Genomic DNA, 26,239 nt, shown 5'->3' with positions numbered 1-26,239 from the left:
TGCCTAGAGTTGACAGGGTAAGAGGCATTGCAGGTGTTCCTTTGTGGAGTTTTGAGCCATTTCCTGTTTCCCTTTCCTGTCTGGTCTAAACATTATGTAGAGTATCTACTTACTGCAGCTGATCACACACAATAATAATTCTACAAGAACTTTCACTGAAAAGACTTACCTAAAAGAAAAAGAAAAAAAACATTCATATAAGAGAAATTAACAGAATTACAAATATATGAAGTGGACCTCCCAAATCATCATTCAAAAACATTCATCATAAACATTCAGCCTGAACTTATCACCCATAAAAATGCATCAAATCGGCAGGTGTCAGTTAGGATGTGGCCTCAGCTATAATCTGACATTATGACATCACTGTGGATGGCTTTGTGTCCCATCAGTACCGAGAAGAGCTTGCATTCTTATAGTGATAATACACATATGTTCTACTCCTTTTGTCATTCAGCATCATTAAACATTGTGTCATTACTAAAAGCCCTACGAATCAAAACATTTACACATTATGCAGATCTAAATTCAGAAACATACTCTATGCAAGAACGCAAATGGTTGGCCAAGCCTGCGGCCTGGGTGAATATTGGAGATCACAAGGAGTCACCTTCAAATGTCTGTGCCAATAAACCAAATGTGTTATTATTCAGGTAGCTATCTATAAACTTGTCAACAGTTGAACTAACTTTAACTTGCTCAGCAAGATTCTCTCCAAACTGTTGCTCAGCCATGGCTGACCTGAAAGCGAAAACTGACAGTAAAAGATAGTTTGTTATTGTCCGCTACAGTGTTGGCAAGCCACACATGGTTGGAACGTACGGTCTTTTACCATCCATAAAATTGAGCTTGCATAGCAATACTTGCTTCACATACTTGAGTAATTCAGGTCTAATGATATAGAGTGGCTTCCTTTGCACTTAACTACAATTTTTAAGACAGAAACAAACTACAAAAATAGATCATTCCATTAAACATTCTAGTGTCTTTCTGCCAGAAAGCTCTTATTAGCATCTTGTTCCACATTCTTCCATTTCATAGTTGGTGCTTTTTGTCTTTTCTTGACTTCAAATTATTGAAAGGGCATCAAACTGTACTGTGTAGTAGTTTCTCGTTTGTTTTAAACTTATGTGTTGGACTATCCCTTCATTACCCTTCCCCTTATTAACACACAGCTTTCATACGGCCACGAGATACCTTACTTCCTCTTTTCTGAAAGTATTAATAGACCAACAAGGAACAATCCAAAAACATTGAACGTGTCACTTATTGCACAGGCAGTGTAAATCTAAAAACAAATTCAAGATGCCTCTGCGTCCACACAACCCCGTAATCATACAAACTCTTGTAAGCATCTACAACGAAACCCATCCAGTTTGTGTCTGTGGGTCGTGTGCATTAGCACAAACAGAGGCGTTTTACAGTATAATGACTTCTTAAGTATCTGCTCCCCACTCCCTCCATATTTAACCAGCAGTCCTCATGGGAAGCATGAAATGTCAGCTAAGTGGCTCTGAGTGAGAACAGACCCCCCAATTGGCTTAGTGGGCCACAGAAATGGGCCTGGAGTCTCTAAAAGTGGATGGGAGGGGGCGTGGTCCACAGTTATGGGGATTGGTGGGTGGTCAGGTTTGGACCTTGAAGGCCAAGAGCTGCTCAGAGTGCATGTTGTTGAGGGAGCGCAGATCCGGAAGTTTGAGAAGCAGTTTAGTAAAGATGGCAATCTCGTTGGGGTGGTTCTTGGTGATCAAGGTGCGCAGAGCTCGTATCAGAGTTTCCTGAAGTGCCTCAACTGAGTTGACGTTCTCGAGGCCGGAACGATCTATGGGGAACACAGCAGGAGAATTCATTTTACAAGTTTTTGTTGGAACGTTTATTCTTGTACTGTATAATCACCATGACCTTCCTGACGTCACTTCTTGTTACTAAAGCCCCCTTCACACAGCGCTTTGGAAATTGCCGGCAAATTGCCAGAACGCCTTCTGTGTGAATGCAGACACGACCCGGGATTGATGCCGGGATCGATGCCGGGTTGGGTACCTAGTAACATTGCCGTGTGCAGTCCCGGAACACGTGCTGTGTGAACAAAAGCCATAAAAATGGCGTGTCGTAATGATGACGCTGAAGCCGGGATTGTTCGCCAGCTAGTGAAACGGTATACGTAATGCTCCAGTCTAGTTTATGATCGAATCAGAGAAAAAAAAGCACATGCGTGGTTTCGCGAGAGAGAAATCGCAGCTCATAAGCAAACTTAAGCTGCTGAGACATTACAAGTCACGTCGATGTCACGTGTCTTCACGTGTCGGGATTTTTACGGCTTGTGTGTGAACGCACTCTCTGATTCCGGAAAATCACTGGCAGTGTGACTGAACCAAAATTAAACAAATTTAATTCCGCGTATTTTCCAGAATATCTGTGTGAAAGGGGCTTAAGTGGTCTAAGTTTTGAGCTCAGTCAAGTTTCTTAATTTACAATTAAATGTAAGTGTGATCTAATTGTAACTTTATCTTGAAATCGTGATCCTTAATTGCAAATATTTAATTTAAACCTTAAACTCCCATTTCAATTTGTCATTTCAACATCTTAGATACAAAACTATAAAGTATATGGTCTGAAAATGGTGACACAACAAGAAGTGATAAATACCTGCAGACACCAGCACTACGGCCGTGAAGAGGCTCATTTCCTCCTCGCTGAGGTTAAGAGCTTGCAGCTTCTCTGTGAAGTCAAACATTGAGTTGAGGTGATCTCCAGCCCCCAAAGACCGCAGAGCATCCACGCTATACTTCCTGCCACTCAGAAATGTAACCGTCCGCTCCTTCACATCGAACAGGGATGTAAAGCGTACCACCAGCACCTACAGACCAAACAGGAAACCTCAGGTCTTTTTACAGTTCAAATGAAACTTGCTATAGGACTCTGTTATGTCACAATGATTTTTTTTATCAGATAGATTCAGCGCAGAGATTGTGTTGTGTTTTGTTCATACCTCAAAGGTGCCAGCCTTGAGCAGGCTGACCTGGTCATGTTGGGATAGATCTTTGAACCCTGGGATACGCTTTGCAAATTCCACCACCTCTCTGACAGCCGGGGTGAAGCTCATGGAGAACTCCTCCCAAATACTGTGACCCGACTTCTGAGGATCCACATAGGGTGATGTATTCATGGGGCAAACCTGTGAAATAGAATCATGAAATATATTTCATGAAAGAGTGTATATGAAAGAGTATTTGTATGGACTACAGAAATTTCGGTATTGTTATTTTGGTATTGGTACCCTGTGTAACTCACCAGGTGCATCCTGTTAACCCTTCCGAATGTTTGGACACCATAGCTGCCATTGGCATGAGTTTCATTGTCATTATGAGCTCGCGGAGAGAGGTTCTGCAGAGATGTTCCATCGGGGATGCTGTTAGGAAGTCTGACAGGACAGCTGCTCAGAGTACTGTAATGTTGGCTGGAGTCTTCAGTCCCCTGTGGAGCACAGCTCGACTGTGGCTTCTGTTCGCTCAATGAGGATGTATCGTTCTGGCGGTTCCAGACATCCTGGGTCTTCCCTGTGAAATAGCTGTAATTGTTAGGGGCTTCAGAATGCACACTGCCCTGCTCCTGATTGTACATGAAGGTCTCCTGCTGTGCCCTAGTAACTGTGCCGATGGCCTCCTCCTCCCCACTGTCAGTAGCACTGAAGGAGTCTGAGCTTTGGCTCGTATCCATGGTGATCAGCAGCTTGGGGTCAGGGCTGGTTTTGGATCGGTTGCTCCTGGGGGAGGTGGAGGAGGAACGAGAGGAATGGCCAGTGCTGTCCTCGGAATCTCCATCGGTGGCTGAAATCTGGTTGCTAAGAGGCAGGGGCTGATTGCCGTGGCTGTTGCTCATCATGTTGTTCATTGCGTTCTGCATCTCGAGCAGCATGCGCTGCTTCTCTCGTTTGGGAATCCGGCCAAAACGCACAGCTGAAGAGCAGACAGTGTCAGTTCACAGACTTTACCAGACTGACACTTATACTTAGAGATAGACAGAGAGATAGATTATTGTTATTGATTATTATTGTTTCTATCATGTTATGTTTAGCAACAGTTCCTCTGACCCCTAACTGATGAAGTGTGTAGCTTTCAATTTCTTAAACAACATGTAGAAAGACATAGCATGGCCATATTCCAGGATGACAAAGTCAAGATTAACATGAAGAATCATTTTCACACATGAATTGGTACCTCTGAGTACAGACTAGAGCCCTGCGCGGGACTGTTTTCATCATCCCGCTCCCGCCCGCGCCCGCCGAATTTCTGACCATTACCGCCCGCTCCCGCAACGTATGTGTTTCACTCCCGCCCGCTCCCGCAATATGTATGTCCACTCCCGCCCGCACCCGCAAAACTCTGAGAATTTATTCCCGCACAATAATAGAGATGCATTGATTTTGTGTCTTCTCCCGTCCCGCAGGAAAAAACACATATTTGTATTGCTATTATTAAAGAGATTCATGGGGTTGTTTGTTTCGTTTCCCTGGCCGGCATAGCCTACTGGACACATACACACAGGATAATGGAGGAAATCGAGTGTGCTGTTTTTGGATGGTTTTGTTTTCGTTTTTGCTGTTTTTTATTCAGGATACTCTGTCTTGCGCGTGCAATGATGACGCAGTGAATAGTGATGCTTCTCTCTGATCAATCAGCAGTCTGCCGTGTTTTCACGTCACATTTTAGTATCGCCTAAGCTCGCTCAGAACCTCGCCGGAGGTGGTACGAAAAAAAGTACCGGGAAGCAGATACAGTTACAACTTTTACACAGTGGAAAACCAAACAAAGGCGAGGCGAGTCGAGTCGAGCCGAGCCAGGCTGGTACTGTGTAGTGGAAAAGCGCCATTATTGACATCTCCATCATGTTGCAAGGCTACCTCCCGATCCCGCAGTGTTTTTTTTAGCCGCCCATTCCCGCCCGCAGCAAAGTTCAAACCGCCCGCTCCCGCGAGATTTGCGTTGGGTCCCGCGGGACCCGGCGGGACTCAATCCCAATGCAGCCCTCTAGTACAGACCTTAAAATCATTGAAAGTGTTTGGGATGTGCTGGAGTAGACTTTACATTGTCAATAGTTAAGATTTTTTTGGTTAAGATCTTGTATTGACATTGCAGGAGTCCAGCACTCTGTAAAGACTCCTCCAGGACATCCCAAAGACTTTCAATGAATTTAAGGTCTGGACTAAGAGGTGACAATTCATGAGTGAAAATGATTCTTCATGCTCCCTTCCTAACTATTCTTTCACAATTTGAGCCTGATGAATCTTGGCTTTGTCATCCTGAAATATGGCCATGATACATAATTCTACATGGTTTAAAAAATTTAAAGCTACACACTCCATCAGTCAGGGGTCAGAAGACCTGTTGCCAAACATATAACATGCTATAAACATAATAATCACTGCAATAATGATACAATCATAGACTCTTAAGCATTTGCCTATTTAAATCCAAACAGCAATTCTTTTTTTTTTTTTTTTTTTTGGCAGGGCAGTGTATCATCTATCTATGTGCAAATAACATTTACTTTATATATTTAATTTATTTATTCATTTGTCCTTTAAGGTTTAAACCCTGAGGTCACATATGTCGGCCTGTAACAGATTTTGTTGATTGGATCTAGGACACAATGTCAGCTGGAGCTCACCATCTCTGGACATGCCCACGAGCAAACATTTCTTAAAACGGCACTGCTGGCACCGGTTCCTGTTGATGCGCATAATGGGACAGCTTTCGTTCTTAAGGCACTTCTTATACTGAATGTTCTGCTGAATGCTCCTCCTGAAGAAACCCTACAGGTGGTAAAATGAAAGAGATAGAGAGAAATGTAAGGGTCACCGTGCCCACAGAGAGTAACAGGTGTCGAGCCTTGGAGTTGGTATGGAAAGCAGGTGTCCCTCTCAGGACTGATGACAGTTCTGTCACAGAGCTTTGCTCTGATAGTTAAACAGGCTGCTGAGTAGCAGGCTTTCTGGTTATAAATAAAGCAGTGATATCTCCTTCAGGGAGATGCACAGGTAGATGTGACCCAGATAAGGCATGACAGCCATGCCACATCAACCCTATTTAAATCAACCACAGCGACACCAGGGACAATTTAACATGAAAACAGACACTATAAAACCGCCTTCACTGAGAAGTATGCAAAACCGAACACACAGATTTACAGATTTTCACACCCCTTCTAAGCTTTTGACTTAAAAATACTGTACTTCAGAAATAACAAATGAAACCTCTAATGCTTATACGTTTACACTGAAATGTGGCTGTAGACTCACACTAACATTTTCTCACCTTACATCCCTCACAAGCGTGAACGCCGTAGTGAAATCCTGACGCCACATCTCCACACACTTTACATAGCAGCACCAGACCGTTAATCTCTGCAGGAGCAGAAATACAGAGAGTCAGATGAAAAAGGCTCTGTGCTCAGTTTGGCTTTCTCCTTAGAACAGCTGCTTTCAGTTTCCTCAAACAGCTAGAAGACCATTACTTCACGATGAAGCAAACAAGGGCAAATATAATGAATCGTGCAATGTTAAGTGACAAATATCAGATCATTACTGTCAATTATATAATTTTTCTAGGTTTCACTTTATTTTGATGGTCCCTTTAACACATTCTGTTGACTATAAGTAACGTAGCCCCTTCATGTCTACTAACTCTCACTAGAGAGTTAGAAGAGAATTAATAGAATGGTAAGGTTAGGGTTAAAATGTAGTTGCAAAGTTACTTATGGTCAGTAGAATGTCGGTTGTGAAGCATCACAATAAAGAGTCAGCATATATTAAGCAGTCAGTCTACTAATACTCTGAGAGTTTTGACTTGTTAAAAAAGTTACTTATAGTCAAAAGAACTATAAAGAACTTCAAAAGGGACCATCAAAATAAAGTGTTACCTTATTCTATTCTAACAATAACAATACTTTTTTTCTTTTTCAATTCCATTTTGATAACAGATAACAACTCTGAGAAAGCAAAGCATGTTAGTTAATTAATTAATGAATTAATTAATTAATAGTTACTTAACTTTAAGACGACATATGTTGGATTCAATTTGTAGAAGATCACATGGTAACACTTAAGTTTAGGGTCCAATTCTTATTGGCATGTATATTACTAGAATATTGGCTGCTGATTAGTACTTATAAAGCACATATTAATGCCTTATATTGCATGACGATATTCTACATTCCTTAATCCAACCCAATCCCTAAATTTAACAACTACCTTACTAACTATTAATAAGCAGTAATTAGGAGTTTATTGAGGTAAAAGTCATAGTTAATAGTGAGAATTTGACCCTAATCTAAAGTGTGACTGATCATATTTAAATTAGTCTGTAAGAACATGTGATTGCAGCATAAAAACATTTCTGGTTCTCTTTAACTTCATTTTTATTTAGATCAGTCTCTCACTTGTAATACCACTTTTGGTGGTGGAGCGTGATCGTGCCTTCCCTCCACCGTGCCTCGGTGGGCGGGACTGAGAGGCCACAGGAAGGGCCTCGCCCTGTTGACCCTGCCCTGCGTGAGGCGGAGAGCAGGACTGATAGCTGCTGTTGGAGGAGTCACTGAGGCATGACTCTGGACTGGAGGCAGAGCTCGAGGAGCTAATGTAAGCTATTACCCCACCTGGTGGATGACACACAGAAGAGCAACAAAAGACAACTTCAGTTAGGAAAACTCAAATTATTTTTCTAGCTTCATTTTAAAAAAGAAAATGTGGATCCTAATATGTGCATATATATTACGAAGCATACGAGTATGAGACATGGCCTAATGGTTGATTCTAGCTTTTACATCTATCTGTTGACAACTGTCTCTAAAAATATAAACATAGAGAGAGTATATGCAATCCATATAGGTGGATATTTACTAATGAAGATACAAATATTTTCTTTGTCCTTGTGTTTGATTTTGAGCTGCAAGCGTTCCTTTTGTCAGAAAGCGGACCAGGCTTTGTGTGCTCTTTCTGTATGGGTTGACCTGATTTCTGCTGTCCCACTCTCAATGGTTAGGTAACACCATTACATAATACCTTTTAGGGTGTAGGCTTTACCTACAAACAATTCAACTAAAAATGTAATACTTAGAACAAACAAACATAGTCTGTTTTCAAATTCTAATATGGTATTATATGTCAATACTTACATGTACATACTAATTGCATGCTGGTGAGTCAAATTGTTTACATTATATTCAATATAAATAATTACATGCTAATAACCTCATATTCTAGTACATATATAAGCTAATACATATATATATATATATATATATATATATAAAGAACAAAATGAACGGACGTCATCAGTATTGCAGTCTGAGCTTTTGGTCGACATGTTCTTAGCACCGCCCCCACGTGTACTCGGCATGTCTTGTTGGGAATGTAAAAGCCAAAAAAGTGGGTCAGACCGCAGCCGTCTCACGTGTATCTGCAGCTGCAGACGCATCCATCCTGCCATGCAAATTATGTAACACTGTACGTCATGACTTCTCTCGACCAATCAGAGCAGACGCAAAGGACGCGTAAACACAGATGCACATGGCTAGGCAGAGCGGTCCATGTGAGTTGGGAGACAGCAGTTCAATAGTAACCCACAATCTATGTCATAACAACACAAGCCTGACACTTTTAACCTACTTAGAATTTTCATGCTGCAAATAAAGTAATAAAAGCCCAATCAACACCTTAATGCACAATGCACATTCACAGCATCACGTGCAACTACATGCTTAGGTGTAATTTATTAAAATAAGAATGCACTGAAGGTATCACAGATTATTAAAGTCATATTCAAAAAGTAAAAACATACTGATCTTACCAGCCTTTGTGGATTCCATTTCCTCCGACAGCTTTGAGCCCGAGTCACCTGTGTTGTAGTGCCGTTTTTACACGGTTTATAGCAACTATCTAGTCGCTGGGAGATTCTGTAAACAGAGTTTCTCTCAAACGTTACCTATAGCATACACTACCTGAGAAACATTTCTAAATAAATAAGCAAGATAATCTGGATATATCAGCTCCGTGTTGCTTTGGGGGCGAAAAAAGCAGGTACCTCCTAGAAAACGATAACTAAATAACGTTAGGCTACATATTAGTTATAATAACTGGACTCTTCTAGACCGGACAGCCAAGAGACCAAATCCACACGATTTACGTCTAATAAAGAGAGACTATAATAGCTCGCTATGTCGACTCGAGTAGCTGTAGTTCAGAGTTGTGAATAAATCAAGGTTTAACCAGAGCCCGTCTTGTTTAACGCAGAAAAAGGACGCATGTAGAATGATCGAGCGAAACTGAGTGTCTCTGTGCTGCTGCCGCGTCTGCTGTCTTCACATCATGTGACCCACTTCATCGGATCCTCCTCCTGCTGCATGAGTGTCATTATAACCCACTGACACACTTTCACTGCTCCTGCAGGGGCCTCCTGTGCACTCTCACCCCACACCCAAAGTGCCCTGATGACCTCAGCAAACACAAAACATCAAACTGACATTTTGACAGTAGCCTTGTGCTGAGCACCCCAAAGCTGAGATCTACGCCCCTGAGGAAGCCGAAAACGTAATGAGGATTATATGCAGTCAGGGCATAAAGTATGATAAGGCATTTGGTAGCCTATAATCCACACACACACTTGCCTGTGCACAATGAGAATAGTAAGTCAAAGTGGCAAACAACTTTAACAGTTATTTTTAGATGCTTTTACATTAAATTTTCTCTCCAATTCTCATTACTACACAATGGCATTTAAAGGTGGGTAGGCAATGTCAGAGAGGCAAGCTAGCTTTAATAGCATAAGATCCTACTCTCCCTTCACAGCGCTTCCCAAAGCCACTCCTCCTCCAAACAACATGAACGCTACACAGCAGATCTGCCGAGAGAACTACCGGAATTCTATAATTACTATAATGGCCATAGTCATTCTGACAGCTCATACATTATTTGCATATAATTTCAATAAGCTATATCAAATCTAAGAATAAATGGATCTGTAATGTTAGGATAGGTAATAATAAACATCAGAACACTACATTTTAATTCTAATGTAGGCCCTATGTGAAAATGTATAGTTAATCGACAACCACAGAACAGCTATTGTAATTACAGATACAAAGTAAATCAATTTTCTATTATTTTCTTTGTAAAAGGAAAATAAATGTATTCATCCTTGGATATTAGAATACAATAACTTACAAAAACATCGCCAATATGCATTTCAATGCATAGGTAAAACCTTTATAGGCACATATGAAACGCATATGCCCCAAACTGGCCAATACAGTCATTCTGACGTCACAGGAAAAGAATATGAAAATATAATAAACTGCGAGAAAATGAACCGATTCAGCAAAAATGAAGAATCGTACAGCATTGGTCACAAAATGAGGATGTTATGACTTGGGTCTTGGGTGAGAGTACGCTGTGCGCGAACTGGCTGCCGCTTCTCATCGCAAATCGTTGTTTTGTTTTGTTTTGTTTTGTAAATCTTTGTTTGTTACGTTTCCTATATTAACACCGTGTTGCTTGCCTCTGGGCGATTCTGTTGGAACGGAATCTGGACTTTTTCTGTTTGTTACGCTTCATGCTCAACATCATGTTGTTTACTTCTGGGCGACACTGCTGAACGGAGAATCTGGATGCTTTTCTCGGGATACGAAATCTGGATATATAATCGGGATAAACCTGCTGCTGGCTTCTGGATGTGCTTTCTCGGGACATAAAAACTTAATGGAACAGTGTTGGATGTTTGAGTTAAGCATCAGTTGCATGGATGTTACATTTTCGGAAGTCTCTGACACTCCCTGGACAATTTGGACAATCTCTGCTAACTTCTGTTCAGCGTCTCACTTTGTGAAATCCCTGCGAGCCCTCTGTCCACTGTTTCGGCTTTACCATTCTTCTGCACTCTCGGTGGGTAAGTTTCCCCTTATTCATTGCGTAGTGTTTTATTGTGGTTCTGCCCTCTTTGGTCTGGCTAACGTGGTGGCCTCGCATTACTTTCCCCGCGAGCCCTCTACCGCTGCATATCTGTGAGTCCCATAACATCTGATGCAGCAGGTAGGCAAGTTTTAACTTGTTTAGCGAGCTGTTTAGTTTAGTTTTGTGGATCACCAGCTGGGTTTGGCTAACGTGGTGTTGTAGTAACGTGGGTGGCCATTCGGCTTTCTGTGAGTGCTGTCTTAAACTGCAAAGAGATGTACTTTGCCATTAATAACTCTCCGGCATTGAGACTGCTGGCCCTGGGCTTTGCTGGCCTTGCTCTGCTTCTCATTCACGGCATGGATTTAAATTATACTTCATTGCAACTGCATAACCTAAATCGTCTATTCCGTCTCGAATCCTCCACGTTTGATTTGTGTACTACTCTCGGAATTGCACGTCGTACACGTTATATCCATCGGTCTGCTAAACGTAGGTGGTTTTATAACTACGAGCTGTCTCTCAATACCTGTGATCCTGTCGCCGAGATCGGAGCGTTACCATAGTAACGATGTGACTCTCCACCGCGCCAGGACTCTCATACCCCTAACTAAAGATGTGACCTACTCGTCGCATGTTCCTCATCGACACAACTGCGCACTTTTGAACACTCGTTCCCTGACTGGCAAGGGTACACTACTGAATGATGTTACAACTGAGAGAGACCTGGATTTACTCTTTCTGACTGAAACCTGGCAAACACCTGACGATTTTGTTGAGCTGAATCTTTTAACCCCTGCTGGATATAGTTATCTGACAAAACCTCGACTTAGTGGTAGAGGTGGTGGTCTGGCAGTGATCTTTAAGAACAATTACAAAGTGACTAAATATGACATTCTTGATGTTCCAAGTTTTGAATGTATTTCACTTCAACTTGCTGGCCCCGCTCCGCTTCTGATTCTACTGATTTATAGACCCCCTAGAAACAACCCAAACTTCTGCTCTGATCTGACTGAACTTCTCACTCTCGCTTTTGCCCGGCATGACAGAATAATGATGCTTGGTGACTTTAATATACATGTTGATTCTGATTGTACTGCTGCAAAAGACTTTTTGTCTGTTCTGGATTATTTTGAAGTATCTCAGCATATTGACTTCCCAACACATTCTCACTCTCATACTCTCGATCTGCTCTGTACTGTTGGTATTGACAATGTGCATACTCATGGTCATGATCTGGGCATCTCTGATCATAAACTAATTCTCTTTGATTTCTCACTCCCCATTGTAAAACCTATAACCAACACTATCATATCCTACCGAAATCTGAAAACTATAACTGTTGAAAATTTCTCCGCTGCCATTGCTGTTTCTGCTCTTCCTTCCTCACTCAATCTGCTGTGTCCTGATGAGATAGTTTCTACCTATGATAAATCGATTGGTGATGTATTGGATGAGCTTGCTCCTTTAATAACTAGAACTGTTCCGTCTACTCATTCCTCTCCTTGGTTTACCCCTGAGCTCAGAGTTCTGAAAACTCAATGTAGGCGTCTTGAAAGACTCCACAACAAATCCTCCCTTCTTGTCCACGCCATAGCCTATTCTGATTCAGTAGTGAAATACAAAGAAGCACTTAACATTGCACGCTCTAACTATCTTTCTACTGTTATTAACAAAGCTAAATGCAAACCTAAAGCTCTTTTCACAGAAATAAATAAACTGGTCAAACCGTCCACCGTAGCTCTTACTGGTTCTGCTGATCTTTGTGAAAGTTTTCAGTCTTTTTTCCTTCAAAAAATTGACAACATTTATCAGTCGTTTTCTTCTACTGCAGCTACCCCTTCAACTCCATATTTGATTGGTTGTCCGCTAGACACTTTTTCACTCACTAATACATCTGTGGTTGAAAAATTGATTAACAAATCAAACTCTACCTCCTGTACACTTGATCCTATTCCAACATACCTTCTAAAAACTCATTTGTCTTTACTCATTCAACCTATTACCCACCTTATTAACAGGTCTCTTGCCACTGCCACTGTTCCGCTTAATCTGAAAGTAGCGGCCATTACTCCAATCCTCAAGAAGCCCGGCCTCGACAACGCCATTCATAGCAATTATAGACCAATATCAAACCTCGCTTTCGTTGGCAAGCTACTTGAGAAGGTAGTTGTGGCACAACTGCAATCACACTTAGAGAGACATAATCTCTTTGAACCTCTTCAATCTGGTTTCCGTACATACCACAGCACAGAAACAGCTCTTCTAAAAGTACTAAATGATCTCCTTCTGGCTTCTGATTCTGGTGCACATAGTATCCTGGTTCTCCTTGACCTCAGTGCAGCATTTGACACTGTGTGCCACTCTACACTTATCTCACGATTGTCTGCAATAGGCATCACGGGTGCGGCACTTCAGTGGTTGACCTCGTATCTATGTGATAGACAACAATTTGTTAAGATAGGTAAGAATCGTTCACGCTCTGTGTCTGTTTCTCACGGTGTGCCCCAAGGCTCTGTACTTGGCCCGCTTCTATTTCTAATCTACTTGCTACCGTTAGGTCAGATCATCAGACAGCATGGCCTCAATTTTCATAGCTATGCTGATGACATTCAAATTTACTTCACAATCAATCCCAACTCATCATTTCCACCCTCTTCAGTTATCTCCTGCCTCCACGAACTTAAAACATGGATGTCCTCTAACTTTCTACAGCTTAATGCTGGTAAAACCGAAATCCTGTTGATTAACCCTAGATCACAGGGCTCACCAAGACATGACATTTTTATCGATATAGATGGTATTGAGATTAGGCCTTCAAAAACTGTACGGAATTTGGGAGTTTTGTTCGACCCCACGCTCTGCTTTCACTCACACATTAGTCAGACTGTCAAATCATGCTTCTTTCACCTGCGGAATATTGTGCGTATTCGCCCATCTCTTACCTTTATAGATGCAGAAACTGTCATTCACGCTTTCATCACTTCCAGATTGGACTTCTGTAATTCATTATACAGCGGACTACCCACCAAAGCAATACACCGCCTTCAAATGGTACAAAACTCTGCTGCACGAGCCCTCACATATAATAAAAAATCTGCCCATATCACTCCTATCCTTCAACAACTGCACTGGCTTCCTGTCATAAACCGCATCCAATTCAAACTGTTGGTCCTAGTGTATAAAGCCTTCCATGGCCCGGCACCCAAATACCTTGTTGATTTGGTACAGCCATATCTTCCAACTCGGGTCCTTAGGTCCAGCACTGAAAACCTACTCGTAGTACCCCGGGTCAGACTCTCTACGGTGGGCGGTAGGGCTTTTAGTGTTGTTGGCCCAAAGCTTTGGAATAAGCTGCCCCCGAATCTTCGTGCGGCCGACAACATCTGGTCTTTCAAAAAACAACTTAAAACTCATATCTTCAAGCTTGCCCAATAAATAAGTATCCTCGACACTGTTTTCCCTGTTCCCCACTTTCTCAGCCCTATTTGCTACTTACTTTGTCGTAATTGTATGCTTTGATAGTACAATATGTTTTTCTTTGATTCATGTCAATTGTTTGTCTGTTATAAGCAGATGGTCTTTGTATCTGTTTGCTTGCTGTTTGTTTGTTATTTGTATTGCATTGTGAAGCGACCTTGGGTTCTTGAAAGGCGCTATAGAAAATAAACATATTATTATTATTATTATTATAAATATTATGCTGAAAAATTACAATGAAAATTGTATGCATACGGTTATACGGTCGTATACAAATGCATACGGTCAGTATGACTGTTATGGCCATTCAAGAAATACTCAAAACACTTTTGTGTCTTGTAATTTTAATAAAATAACAATGATAAAATAAAATATAGACACATTTAGGAAAAGTCAGGGTCCTATGTCAGGGACATGGGTTATATTTCAACAAAGTTATTACACTGCAAAATGTTAAAACAGTCAAAATGACTGCCTTGGTAGTTCTAGTGTTAAATTACCTCATGTCTTAAAGCACATAACATTACAATAATAATGAACGTAAACAACTTACAGAGCTATGACTTATACCACCTGACTGCTGCAGATTAATTTCGGCATTGTTAGTGTTGACATAGAAATGTATCCGAGTCGGCGGACATGAACATCTCAGGGTTGTCACAGTGTCTGGTTTGTGTCCGGGTAACCACTAGATATCCTCCTTCCCCACGGTGTCTGTCACTTTCTGAACTACATTCCCCACGATCCTTGTTTCTTCATTGCACTCAGCTGTCCCTTGTCATTAATCATTGCACGCAGCCAATTCCCCATTAGCATTGTCATTTCCCTGTGTATATAACCCTGTCTGTTTTAGTATGTGTCACGGAGTCCTTGTAATTATCACGCGGCCCATGGGCGTAGATTACGCGGGGGACGTGGGGGACGTGTCCCCCCCCCCCACTTTTTATAAAATGTAAATTCGTCCCCCGCACTTTTTCATAGGGCAAGTGTGTCCACGACAAGCTGAGGTTTTCGCGGGTGTAGCCTACATCGAGATTTAAAATCCAAAGAGTCAAGGATAGTCTATCTACATACGTGACTTTCACGTTTCCATGGTAATCAGTCACTCGTGCATCACGACACGCCCATGCTTGCACCCGTCCCGCGCCCAATCTATTTTTTTCATAGAGGTCGTCGCAGTGAGTTCAAAACGGCAAAAAAACTCTTCTCCTTTTTCACGAAAAAGTCAAGCACTGTAAGTAAGTTGTCATGTGGTATCCGAATTATGTTGCACAATGATGAATAACTCTGCCTATTTCTCTTGTTGAATAATTAACAAGTTTTGTTGTAAATTGAAAATATTAAATACCCGCACAAACGTGCACTTATTTTCAATCTTTTTTTATTCGTAATGTATTTTATTTTCACAGATGTTATCAAAGCCCTTCAAATTAGAATAAACATGGTGATTGTTAATGCTGAATTTGTATTTTCATGCATTAACCGCCTGCTTGAATCAGGCAGTGTTGTAACATGTGTAGGCTACATGATGACAAACTTTAAGTTCTCTTGAAAAAGCCTAACCAGAAAGTTTGAAGTAGTTTTAAAAGCTTGAAGTTTGAAGGTTTTCAATTGGAAAGTTTTAGTTTAGTAAGACAGATAGATAGATAGATAGATAGATAGATAGATAGATAGATAGATAGATAGATACATATTATTATATTAATAATGTTAATAATAAATAGGGAATCACAGATAATGCAAGGATGATTCTGATTTAATTTCATTTAATGTTAAGTGATAGCCTATAGTTGATAATAATACACTGACGGTAACAAAGTTTTGCTGTTTCAATTTGAAATGAAAGATGGAGCATAGGCTACATTTAATAAAATTAAGGAAAAATGCCCTTTATAAAGGTAAAAAACGTATTAAGAGTGTTTTCCAACAGTGATGTAATGAAACATTGACAATTTAAGTTTGAAGGGAGCCTCTGTTTAGTCTATAGGAAATGTAATTTTGCCAAAAGAAGAACTTTTATTTTAAATAAATGTTATTTTTAAAGCAGCCTACTTCAGTGTGACATTTTACCATATTATCATGCTTAACACTGAAAATTTGAATAATTGTAATGTGATGATCAAATATCATAGGTTTGGGCGGTTGGCGGTTGGATTATTTATTTTTAACAGCAGATTCGGGTGACTCAAAGTGCACCAGATTAATGAATTTATCTTTAAAGTGTAAAAATTTTCTTCCAGGGGGGAATGCCCCCGGACCCCCCTAGAGGTACCGAGCTCCATCCACAAACACAGTAGGCTATATGATGGTCTATGAAAAATACAAATTTAATTATCTTATTATTAAAATACATGATCAGGATTTTACCACCTCCGCCTAGTTTTGAGCCAGGAAAAACCCTGCACAATATAAAGTACTGAACATCTTTCTTTCTTTCTTTCTGTTTTATTGCTTTAAAAATAAATAGCATATTAAGCCAATTAAGCAAAAACCTGTCAACAAAAGTCTGAAAAAAAACTGGTATTACACTTGACATTCTGTCCCCCTCACTTTTGATATGATGGCTACGCCCCTGATCATGCCACTTCTGAGTTCTGTTATTGCCCGTTGTTTTGTTCCTGTTTATGTTTGATTGCTACCTTGGTTTTGACCCCTGCTTGGACTGGATTACGATTACGGAATACCCCATTAAAATACTTACTGCTGTTGGATCTTCTCCCTGTTTCTTGTGTGTGGATCGTGACAGAAGGACTCCGTCACACACAAAGATCCAGCGGTATGTTCACCAACTTCTCTGCCCCAGCCACCGAGCGGGAGAGGAGAGAGTGTATTGAGGGAACCCGTCTGGTCATTTTTCGTGGGACCCGGGGAGGTCGCAGAGGAGTGGTTGGTCGAGAGGAAGTCCAACCCCACTCTCCACCATGGCCCTCCTTCGACTCTGGGCTGGTGAGGGAAGAATCGGAGCCACCATCTCGGCGTCACAGATGGAGAGGGGGTAGGAGACGCACGTCTGCCAGTCCAGAGATTGATCTCACCCCAGAGGCCGTCCCCGTGCAGCACGCTGTCATCGCAGAGGTCGTGCCCCGAGCAGCCCGCTGTTGCCATAGCGGCTGAAAGCCTGTTGGATTATTTTGCTACGCTATTTAAGATCCTAGAAAATCCCAGGATTGTTCACGGCACGTCTGCCGAGCCTGTGTCTTCGGACAGGATGGCCGCCGCCGAGCCTGTTCATGTCACGTCTGCCGAGCCTGTGTCTTCGGACAAGATGGCCGCCGAGACGGTTCACGTCACGTCTGCCGAGCCTGTGTCTTCGGACAAGATGGCCGGCGAGACGGTTCACGTCACGTCTGCCGAGCCTGTGTCTTCAGACAAGATGGCCGCCGCCGAGCCTGTTCACGTCACGTCTGCCGAGCCTGTGTCTTTGGACAAGATGGCCACTACAGAGACTGTTCACGTCACGTCTGCCGAGCCTGTGTCTTCGGACAAGATGGCCGCCGCCGAGCCTGTTCACCTCACGCCTGCCGAGCCTGTGTCTTCGGACAAGATGGCCACTGCCGAACCTGTTCACGTCACGTCTGCCGAGCCTGTGTCTTTGGACAAGATGGCCGCCGCCGAACCTGTGTCTTCGGACAAGATGGCCGCCGCCGAACCTGTGTCTTCGGACAAGATGGTCACCGCCGAGCCGGTGGTGTCTGTTCCTGAGCCGGTGGTGTCTGTTCCTGAGCCGGTGGTGTCAGTTCCTGAGCCGGTGGTGTCAGTTCCTGAGCCGGTGGTGTCAGTTCCTGAGCCGGTGGTGTCTGTTCCTGAGCCGGTGGTGTCTGTTCCAGTTCCTGAGCCGGTGGTGTCTGTTCCAGTTCCTGAGCCGGTGGTGTCTGTTCCAGTTCCTGAGCCGGTGTCTGTTCCAGTTCCTGAGCCAGTGGTGTCTGTTCCAGTTCCTGAGCCGGTGTCTGTTCCTGTGCCATGGCCGGCCGAGGGGTCATCTCCGCCCTGGCCGCCCGAGGGAAGGTCTCCGCCCTGGCCGCCCGAGGGGTCGTCTCCGCCCTGGCCGCCCGATGGACTGTCGTCTCCGCCCTGGCCGCCCGATGGACTGTCGTCTCCACCCTGGCCGCCAGATGAACTGTCACTCCCTGTCCCCGTTTCCCTCCATGGACCTGGCCCCCCATCCCTCCCCCTGATCCTCCACCAGTCCACCTCCCGCCTGGACTCTTGTTTTGTCTGTCACGTCTTGGAGCGTCTGGTAGCCACTCCGTAGAGGGGGGGTTATGTCACAGTGTCTGGTTTGTGTTCCCTGGGTAACCACTAGATGTCCTCCTTCCCCACGGTGTCTTGTTTCTTCATTGCACTCAGCTGTCCCTTGTCATTAATCATTGCACTCAGCCAATTCCCCATTAGCATTGTCATTTCCCTGTGTATATAACCCTGTCTGTTTTAGTATGTGTCACAGAGTCCTTGTAATTATCACGCCACTTCTGAGTTCTGTTATTGCCCGTTGTTTTGTTCCTGTTTATGTTTGATTGCTACCTTGGTTTTGACCCCTGCTTGGACTGGATTACGATTACGGAATACCCCATTAAAATACTTACTGCTATTGGATCTTCTCCCTGTTTCTTGTGTGTGGATCGTGACAAGGGTAGAACGGGTTGCCATCTTGTAATCACAGTTACAACATGGCATGAACATAAGCTTGTTGCTTTGGTTCAAGAGGAACTGTAAAAGGTGGGTGCTGTTTGTTTCTTGGCACTTGACTGTCTGTCTACAACTCTGCACAGCCTTAAAGGAATAGTTCACTTTAAAATTAAATTTCTGTCATCATATACTCACCCTCATGTTGTTTCAAACCTGTATGAATTTCTTTCTTCTGCTGAACAGAAAGGAAGATATTTAGAAGAATGTCAGTAACCAGACCGTTTCTGGGTCCCATTGACTTCCATAGTATATATTTTTTTCCTACTATGGAAGTCAATGGGACCCAGAAACTGCCTGGTTACTGACATTCTTCTAAATATCTTCCTTTCTGTTCAGCAGAAGAAAGAAATTCATACAGGTTTGAAACAACTTGAGGGTGAGTATATGATGACAGAATTTTAATTTTAAAGTGAACTATTCCTTTAAGGAACGTGCTGATGACGTGTGATGACTGCGCGAGCAAGGTGCACTGAGGTATGGAAATACAATTGACAGGCACGGCATCGTATCAGACCGAATGCAATGACTGGACAAAGAAGATATACAGGATGTACATGTTTTCATATTTAGACCACTTCTATTATTTATTGCTATGAGAATGTGAAGAGAGTTTCAACCAGTATAACAGTGTTTATAATTGCCTACTCTGCCTTTAAATTGTGGAACTTTTTATACTTTGTGGTAGTATTTGCTGTAATGTTTTTAATACATGTAAAGGGTGCAGTGCAGTAGATGCATGAAGCAGAATGATCAATGAATCCAGAGACTTTAATAAATGGAGAAAGCAATCGAACATAACACATAGCCTACACCAAAACCTCTAACGACAAACCCTGAACTAAGGAAAGTGAGGGCTTAAATACACTGAGAATGATAATCAAAGAAGCAGGGAACAGGTGTGCACTAATCAGAATCCATAACAAATAAGAACTCTGGCAAAGACTGGTTATGTTCACACTGTCAGTCCAAATCCGAGTATTTGTGTATCTGTCATGTAGAGTATTGTCGAGAGGCTTGAGAGAAGCTTAGGAAGGCTCAGTATAAAGGAGTGGTTTTCAAAATGCCAGTTGTGGTTTATTTTAGAAGCAGCATTTCTTAATGTGCAGTCCACAAAGTACAAAAAAAAAAAAAAAAAGAAAAAAAAAACTTAATGCAACAGATACTGGTGCTAAAAAAACAAAAGAAAAATGCTGTGAGCAGCAAAACTGGCACTGACCAATGCCTAGTGGCACATCCACAAAATATCAATATGTCTCACCTCAGACAGGTTCAAACGTTTTCACAGTATATACAAGAGGCAACCTCTCAAGCATGCTCAGACAATGGTTTAAATATACATGTTTCCCACCAAACACTAGTGGGACGAACCATTGTCACGGGGTGGAACCTTTCCCCGTGACACTCAACACTCAATTACACAGCAAAACATTTGCACCTAAATAATCAAGAACTCATTTCTGACATGCAATAATCATAATACAAACATACATAACATACAAACACACATTCAAACATTTAACGCCTCATTATTCTTATGTCTCTTTCCCTCTTAACAAAATGGTACTTTCTGGCTAGCACTAGGCTGGCACTCTAGTGATGATGTCATTAACCTAGTTCATCATCACAGTATCCAATTGGAATCTGATCTAAATGATTGACTGTCCACACTCTTTCGCAACTGGTTGGATCTGATTTGTGTGTCCCGTGGTGTTTCAGAATGTCTGCATTGGTTTCTATTGCTTTAGTAGGCATATGCCAAAAACAACAACAGCAACATGGAGAGGTTTACAATGCAGATGTTTTCTTATTTACAACATGAAAATAGCTGCCGCGACTACTAGGCTAATGCAGCAGCAGAAAGGTAGGAGGCTGGTATGTATGCACATTTTTATTCTGTACTGTCGTCTCCGCCGGTCTCAAAATTTAAGGTCTCCATTATTATATTGTAATGTTCTGCTTGACCCGCAACAACACAACCTTGTTTCTGCAGTGACTTTCAGAATGTTTCCTATAGAAACATCTGATGTTTACATTTTAAGTGGCGTGAGAAAGTGAAATCCAAATACTGTGGTCAGACTGAAATGGATTTCCAGAACATTGTAAAAATTTCACTTTGTGTGATTTTTTGCCATTCACACTTACTAAAATATGAGCAGATTCCAATTGGATATGCACAAAATTCGGATTTGAACTGACAGTCTGAACAAGGTGACATGAAATTAAAACTAAACCGGACTGCCTGGTTTGTTTTAGTTTTCATGGACCTTTAGTTTTACTTGTTTTCCTTTGTTCTATTTTCCTGCTCTTCATTTGTTACCATGTTTTTTGATCAATTAGTTGTCACTTGTTCGTCATTGAGTTCATTCACCCTGTGTTTTTAATTTCCTCATTTCATTTAGCTCTTTGTCTGGTATTTGTCTCATGTGTTGTTGTTATCTTTGTTTCATTTATGTTTCTTACTATTGGATTACCTGAGATTACTTTGTTTAATAAAAGGACTTATAGTTGATCTTCTTCACCTCTCATCATCATCTGGACTAAAACATGACAAATACAGCTTTTTTTAACAAATTCAAAAATAATAAATATTGATAATAGTGAATTACAAGAATGAGGGTGGGATATGTGCTTATCTTTCATGGAAATAAACAATTGTTATTAGAATTCTTATGCTTCTTTAAGCAAAATATAATTTCCTTTTGATTTTCTTTTATATTTTGGAGTGTACTGAACAATTTGATGTATGAACTGTAACACTTGGCATTTATAAGCTTTATATAATCATAAAAAAGAAAACTAAAATAAAAGAAAGACAAAAATGGTAAACTTTCTAAACTGTTATAAATGTGAGACTAGATTTTAAAAAGGAGATTTATTATTATTACATTATTTATTAGGCCTATTATTACATTTGCATTTATAGCTAAATCTGTCCCTTTATCAAAGACACAACAGGCTCTAGAAACCTTTAAGAAACTGATGAGCATGTGAGATAGTTCTCATACCAAACACTGCTAAGCTTTTCCATTCCATTTTAGGCTCTGACTACAGAGGTTAGGGGTCAAAGGATTATGACCTCCTGCTAAATATGTTCACACAATTTTTTTTTATTTAAAGCCAAGAGATGCCACAAGGAAGCATTTTAAAAGTCACAGGCTGTTCCTGAATCAGACAACACCCCTTATGTGATAATCTAGTGTTGGGTATAACACAAGTGTAATCGCATGACACTCATTACTGAAGCTGCTCATGCAGAGCTATCATTTCAATCTGACAGAATGAAAATAAGTCTGTGAGGTAATAGGGGTACAGCGTGTTCAATAGATTGTATTATTGTTACTGATTGTTCAGTCGACAAAATATCTTTCCAAAAGATTTTCAGGAGACAAAAATTCCATAAAACAGTTTTGAAAGTTGTGAACATTTTAAAAGATGTGATCTTGTACAGTGTAAAGACTGTAAGTCTCACTACCTCATTTTCATCCACGCGAAATTAAATATGGCATCTGTCCTTATGCCACACCAAAAATCTCTGATGTTTGTAAAGTAGCTAAAAAATTATTTAAAAAAAAAAAATCAAAGCTTTTTAAAAAATGATAGCACATTTTTTTCATCCAAAACATTTTCCAAGAAGTTAAATAGCTGACAATTAGTGCAGCAAATAAAGACAAAAAGTATCCATACTTGTCAAATGTTAGTGGAACATGTTCTCTGTTAATATGTACTCCGGACACATGTTAGGGATTTTCCTCTGATAAATTAGATGTGCAATTTAAATTCTATGTGCAATCATCAGGATTACCATGTTCACCATTCCACTTTGTATAATGTATAGGTAAGATGGAATATCATTTGTATCAACATACCTTTTGTTATATTCCACTGGCATTAAATAAAATAAAATAAATAAATAACAGTGCTGTTAACATTGCTGTGAGGGTGTTTCTAAAACAGTGGCTGAGGGGTGACTGTAAATTTGATATTGTCACGGAACGCTCACTTAACGCCACCCTCTGGTTTCATTCGCTCCCTCTCCCCTGAATATTAGAACTGCATTTCCCAGCACTCCCTCCGTCATTATCACCTTCCAGCCCTGCCTGGTTTCTCTGATCACCATTATCACCGTCACCTGTTCATCATCATCTTCCACTTTATCTAGACTGTGGCCGTTTCTCAATATGCGTTCTTGTCTGTACTTGTGTTCTTGTGGACTTGTGAAACGTCATCAGTCGCTGCCCAAGTACTGTTCCAATTCAAAGTTCACATCTAGCCAAGTCCAGTTCAAATCCCCGGATGTGTTCTTGATCCGCCCCTTTTACCGAGGATGCATCGAGAGGTGACTTGTAAAGGTGACTTGATTTATAAAGACAGCGCCTATTTAAAAATTTGATCTGACGTTTTCGGAGTTGTGAGAACCAAGCAATCGGACGCTCGGCGCTCATGTACCCCGCCGAGAACAGCCTTTCCTCGGCTAGTCCTTCTGACGTTTGCCGCTGGCTCAGATGTCTCTAGTCTAGTGGGTTAACATGAGATATAAATCGTCTTGTGTATATCTAACTGGCTATTTATTTATTTATTTTATTTGTCTCATTAAAGGAGACATATCATGCTTTTAAATCGTTCCTTTTTACATATAAATCATACATTTGTAGTCTATATAAAGCGGAACTGCAATGCTTGGGTCTGAATTCCTCATTATTATAGCTCCACAGGCCCCTTTTCTACCCCTTTTCTGATGTGCGTCTGAGAGCAACTCGTTTTGGTGCGGTCTCTTTAAAGTGATACTTCAGGATTTAGCATTAAGCTTTGTATTAGTAGAAAACCTGTAGTATTTTCGAATTACCTTTACACCCTCATATCCCCCTGAGAGGAGAGATTTATGTATTTTTTGTCTGGAAAAAATCCTCCGATGACGCAAAAATCGTCATTTTGCGTCATCGGAGGATTTTCTGTCCAGAGGCTAAAGACTACAGCCAGTAGAAGGCGTTGTTCCGCATGTTTTCAGCCCGCCCATAAAGGGTGGGATCTCACTCACAGAATGTACACACAGTCAGCCGTCTTTCTTTGGAAGCTAAGCTAGCAGGCTCTTGTTCTGTGGAGAAAGCTGAATAGTAGGAGAAAGCTGAGTATTAGGAGAAAGCTGAGAAAGTAGGGGTTACCATCCTCCTTTTCCCTGACTTGTCCGGCGGGCGAGATGGTTCAAAATGTCCGGGATTCGGCTTTTGCTTTCTGCGGTCGCCATTCATACATGCACACCTCTTGTTTCAATCTAACTGAATTCATTCCGATCGGTGAATCTGAATGTAGTGTTTACATGAACGCTAAACAAGTGATCGGTTGATGTGCGTTTTAACATTGCTAAGAAAATTCCCGCACCTCCGTTGCGAGACCGGCGCGTCTCAGTAATGACGCCTACGATTATCTAGCGGCACAGAAACTTTTTATTCACACGTTATTAACAAAATGTCAACAACGGAAGACTTGTCCAGCCAGCCTTACGTGTTCGAGCCAGAGTCGGAGCCGGAGCCGGAGCGAGATGAAAATGAAGACGACGAACCTGCAGAACAACGTCTTGGATGTATCGCAATGGTGTGTTACTGTATTTACACATGAAACTTTGGTCTTCCGACCTTTTACCACCGTGTCGATTTATTTTGATTAATATGTGCGAGGGAGAGAGAGCAAGACAGCGTTAGTTTGGAGACGGTGTCTTGTTTACATTTTCGCCTGGCTCCGAAGAGAGAGAGAGTGCGTGCGCGCGACCGGGTCTCTCTCTCTCTGCTCGTTCTTTCAGTTAAACATGCGCACTGTCACAAGCGCGGCAGTTCATCTACACTAGACGGTGTAATGAAGCGTGTGGGTTACTACATCTAACAACCGAACATTTTAACTTACCCTCTCGTAACTTCTGCATCTTTTAGCTTGGACTACAAAATTCCAGCGAGAAATAAAAATGGCGGATTGCTCGAAGTGTTGGGCTGGAAGTCAATGTCCTTATTTGGCAGTTCCGCTGCTAATACTGTGACGTAATAGTTCACAAAACGTCATAGATAACAGAAAAATCGGAACAGGTTGAAAAATAAGGCCAAAACAGAATATAAAGATAACCACGAAGCACCTGAAGAGAATAATTTAAACTTTTCTGTACTTCTAAACACTCCAAATATACAACAAAATGCATTTAAGGGCTAAAAAAGTGGATTTAGCATGATATGTCCCCTTTAATCTATAATTTGTTCCCAGGCAAAACGTTTTAGCTGAGGGCAAAGTGAAGTTTCATAGCTTTATTTAGTCTATTTAACTTTAACGTTGTAGCCTAGAGAGCGGACTTATGTTTGACTGAATCGTTTGCTTTATTATTGTATAGCTTCTAATACCTTTTAGGCTACTTATACTTTTATAATGGCTATTATTGATCATTAAAACTGACATTTAACAAAAAGGTTATGTCATTTTATTTTATATATTTAAAACATATAAAATATTTTATTATACATGTTGCCTACATTCTCTTCACTGTATGTACATATATAATAAAATAAAATGACACAACCCTGTCTCTTTTTGCTAAATGATAGTTTTAATGATCAATATTATAATGTTTTTTTATGTATCAAATTTTTAAAAATGAAAACAAAAAGAGTCAGGGTTGTGTTTTATATTTCGTGTTGTTATAAATATATGCAGTGAAGATAATCAATTGCGTTGCCTGAACCACATTTATGTGGCCATTATGTTTAAGATTTTTTTTAAATGAAAATGAAAAGAGGCAGAGTGGTGGTTTATAACATATTTTGTTTTATTTGTAGCCTAGATATACATAAAGAGATAACCGGTGTAGCCAGAGCGAGCTGAGTGACGCTATCAAGAACGCCGCTGTTCCATTTGCAGAATTATCGGACTTGCGTCCTCCCGTCCTCGGGAGTTCGTTCTTCTGAGTCGAACTTGTCAAGTCCGAACTACCAAGGACTCAAGTCCGAACTTTGCGTACTTGGTATTGAGAAACGGCTTGTGTCTTCCATTGTGCTGTGCGAAGTCTTGTTTTGCTCTGCAGACATTACCAAGCATACTCTCCTACTTGCCGTGTATTTCTGAACCTTGATCTTTGCCTGTACTCTGGACTCTGTG

The 26,239-nt window shown here is 41.2% G+C and overlaps 2 protein-coding genes across 2 annotated transcripts in view; one reads left to right on the top strand and one right to left on the bottom strand.

Moving 5' to 3' along the window:
• Nucleotides 1–985: 985 nt before the first annotated feature.
• Nucleotides 986–9,430, bottom strand: nr1d2b (nuclear receptor subfamily 1, group D, member 2b). The gene is made up of 8 exons (XM_079878079.1): nt 8,847–9,430; nt 7,438–7,653; nt 6,315–6,403; nt 5,668–5,812; nt 3,292–3,956; nt 2,990–3,175; nt 2,647–2,857; nt 986–1,822 (listed from the first exon to the last, which is right to left on the bottom strand). The coding sequence occupies exons 1-8, from the start codon at nt 8,863–8,865 to the stop codon at nt 1,626–1,628; spliced, it is 1,728 nt and encodes a 575-aa protein (XP_079734205.1). The 5' UTR covers nt 8,866–9,430; the 3' UTR covers nt 986–1,625.
• A 1,002-nt stretch (nt 9,431–10,432) lies between these two features.
• nkiras1 (NFKB inhibitor interacting Ras-like 1) overlaps nt 10,433–26,239 on the top strand; it is a 66,441-nt gene continuing 50,634 nt past the window's right edge. Inside the window, exon 1 of the mRNA XM_079878094.1 lies at nt 10,433–11,083. The gene's annotated coding sequence lies outside the window, so the exon portion shown is untranslated. The remainder of the gene's footprint in view (nt 11,084–26,239) is intronic.

The sequence above is a fragment of the Squalius cephalus genome (genome assembly GCF_949319135.1).
Source record: "Squalius cephalus genome assembly, chromosome: 8".
NCBI lineage: Eukaryota > Metazoa > Chordata > Actinopteri > Cypriniformes > Leuciscidae > Squalius > Squalius cephalus.
Note: the sequence above shows the minus strand (reverse complement) of the source record. Positions and strands in the feature narration are given on the sequence as shown.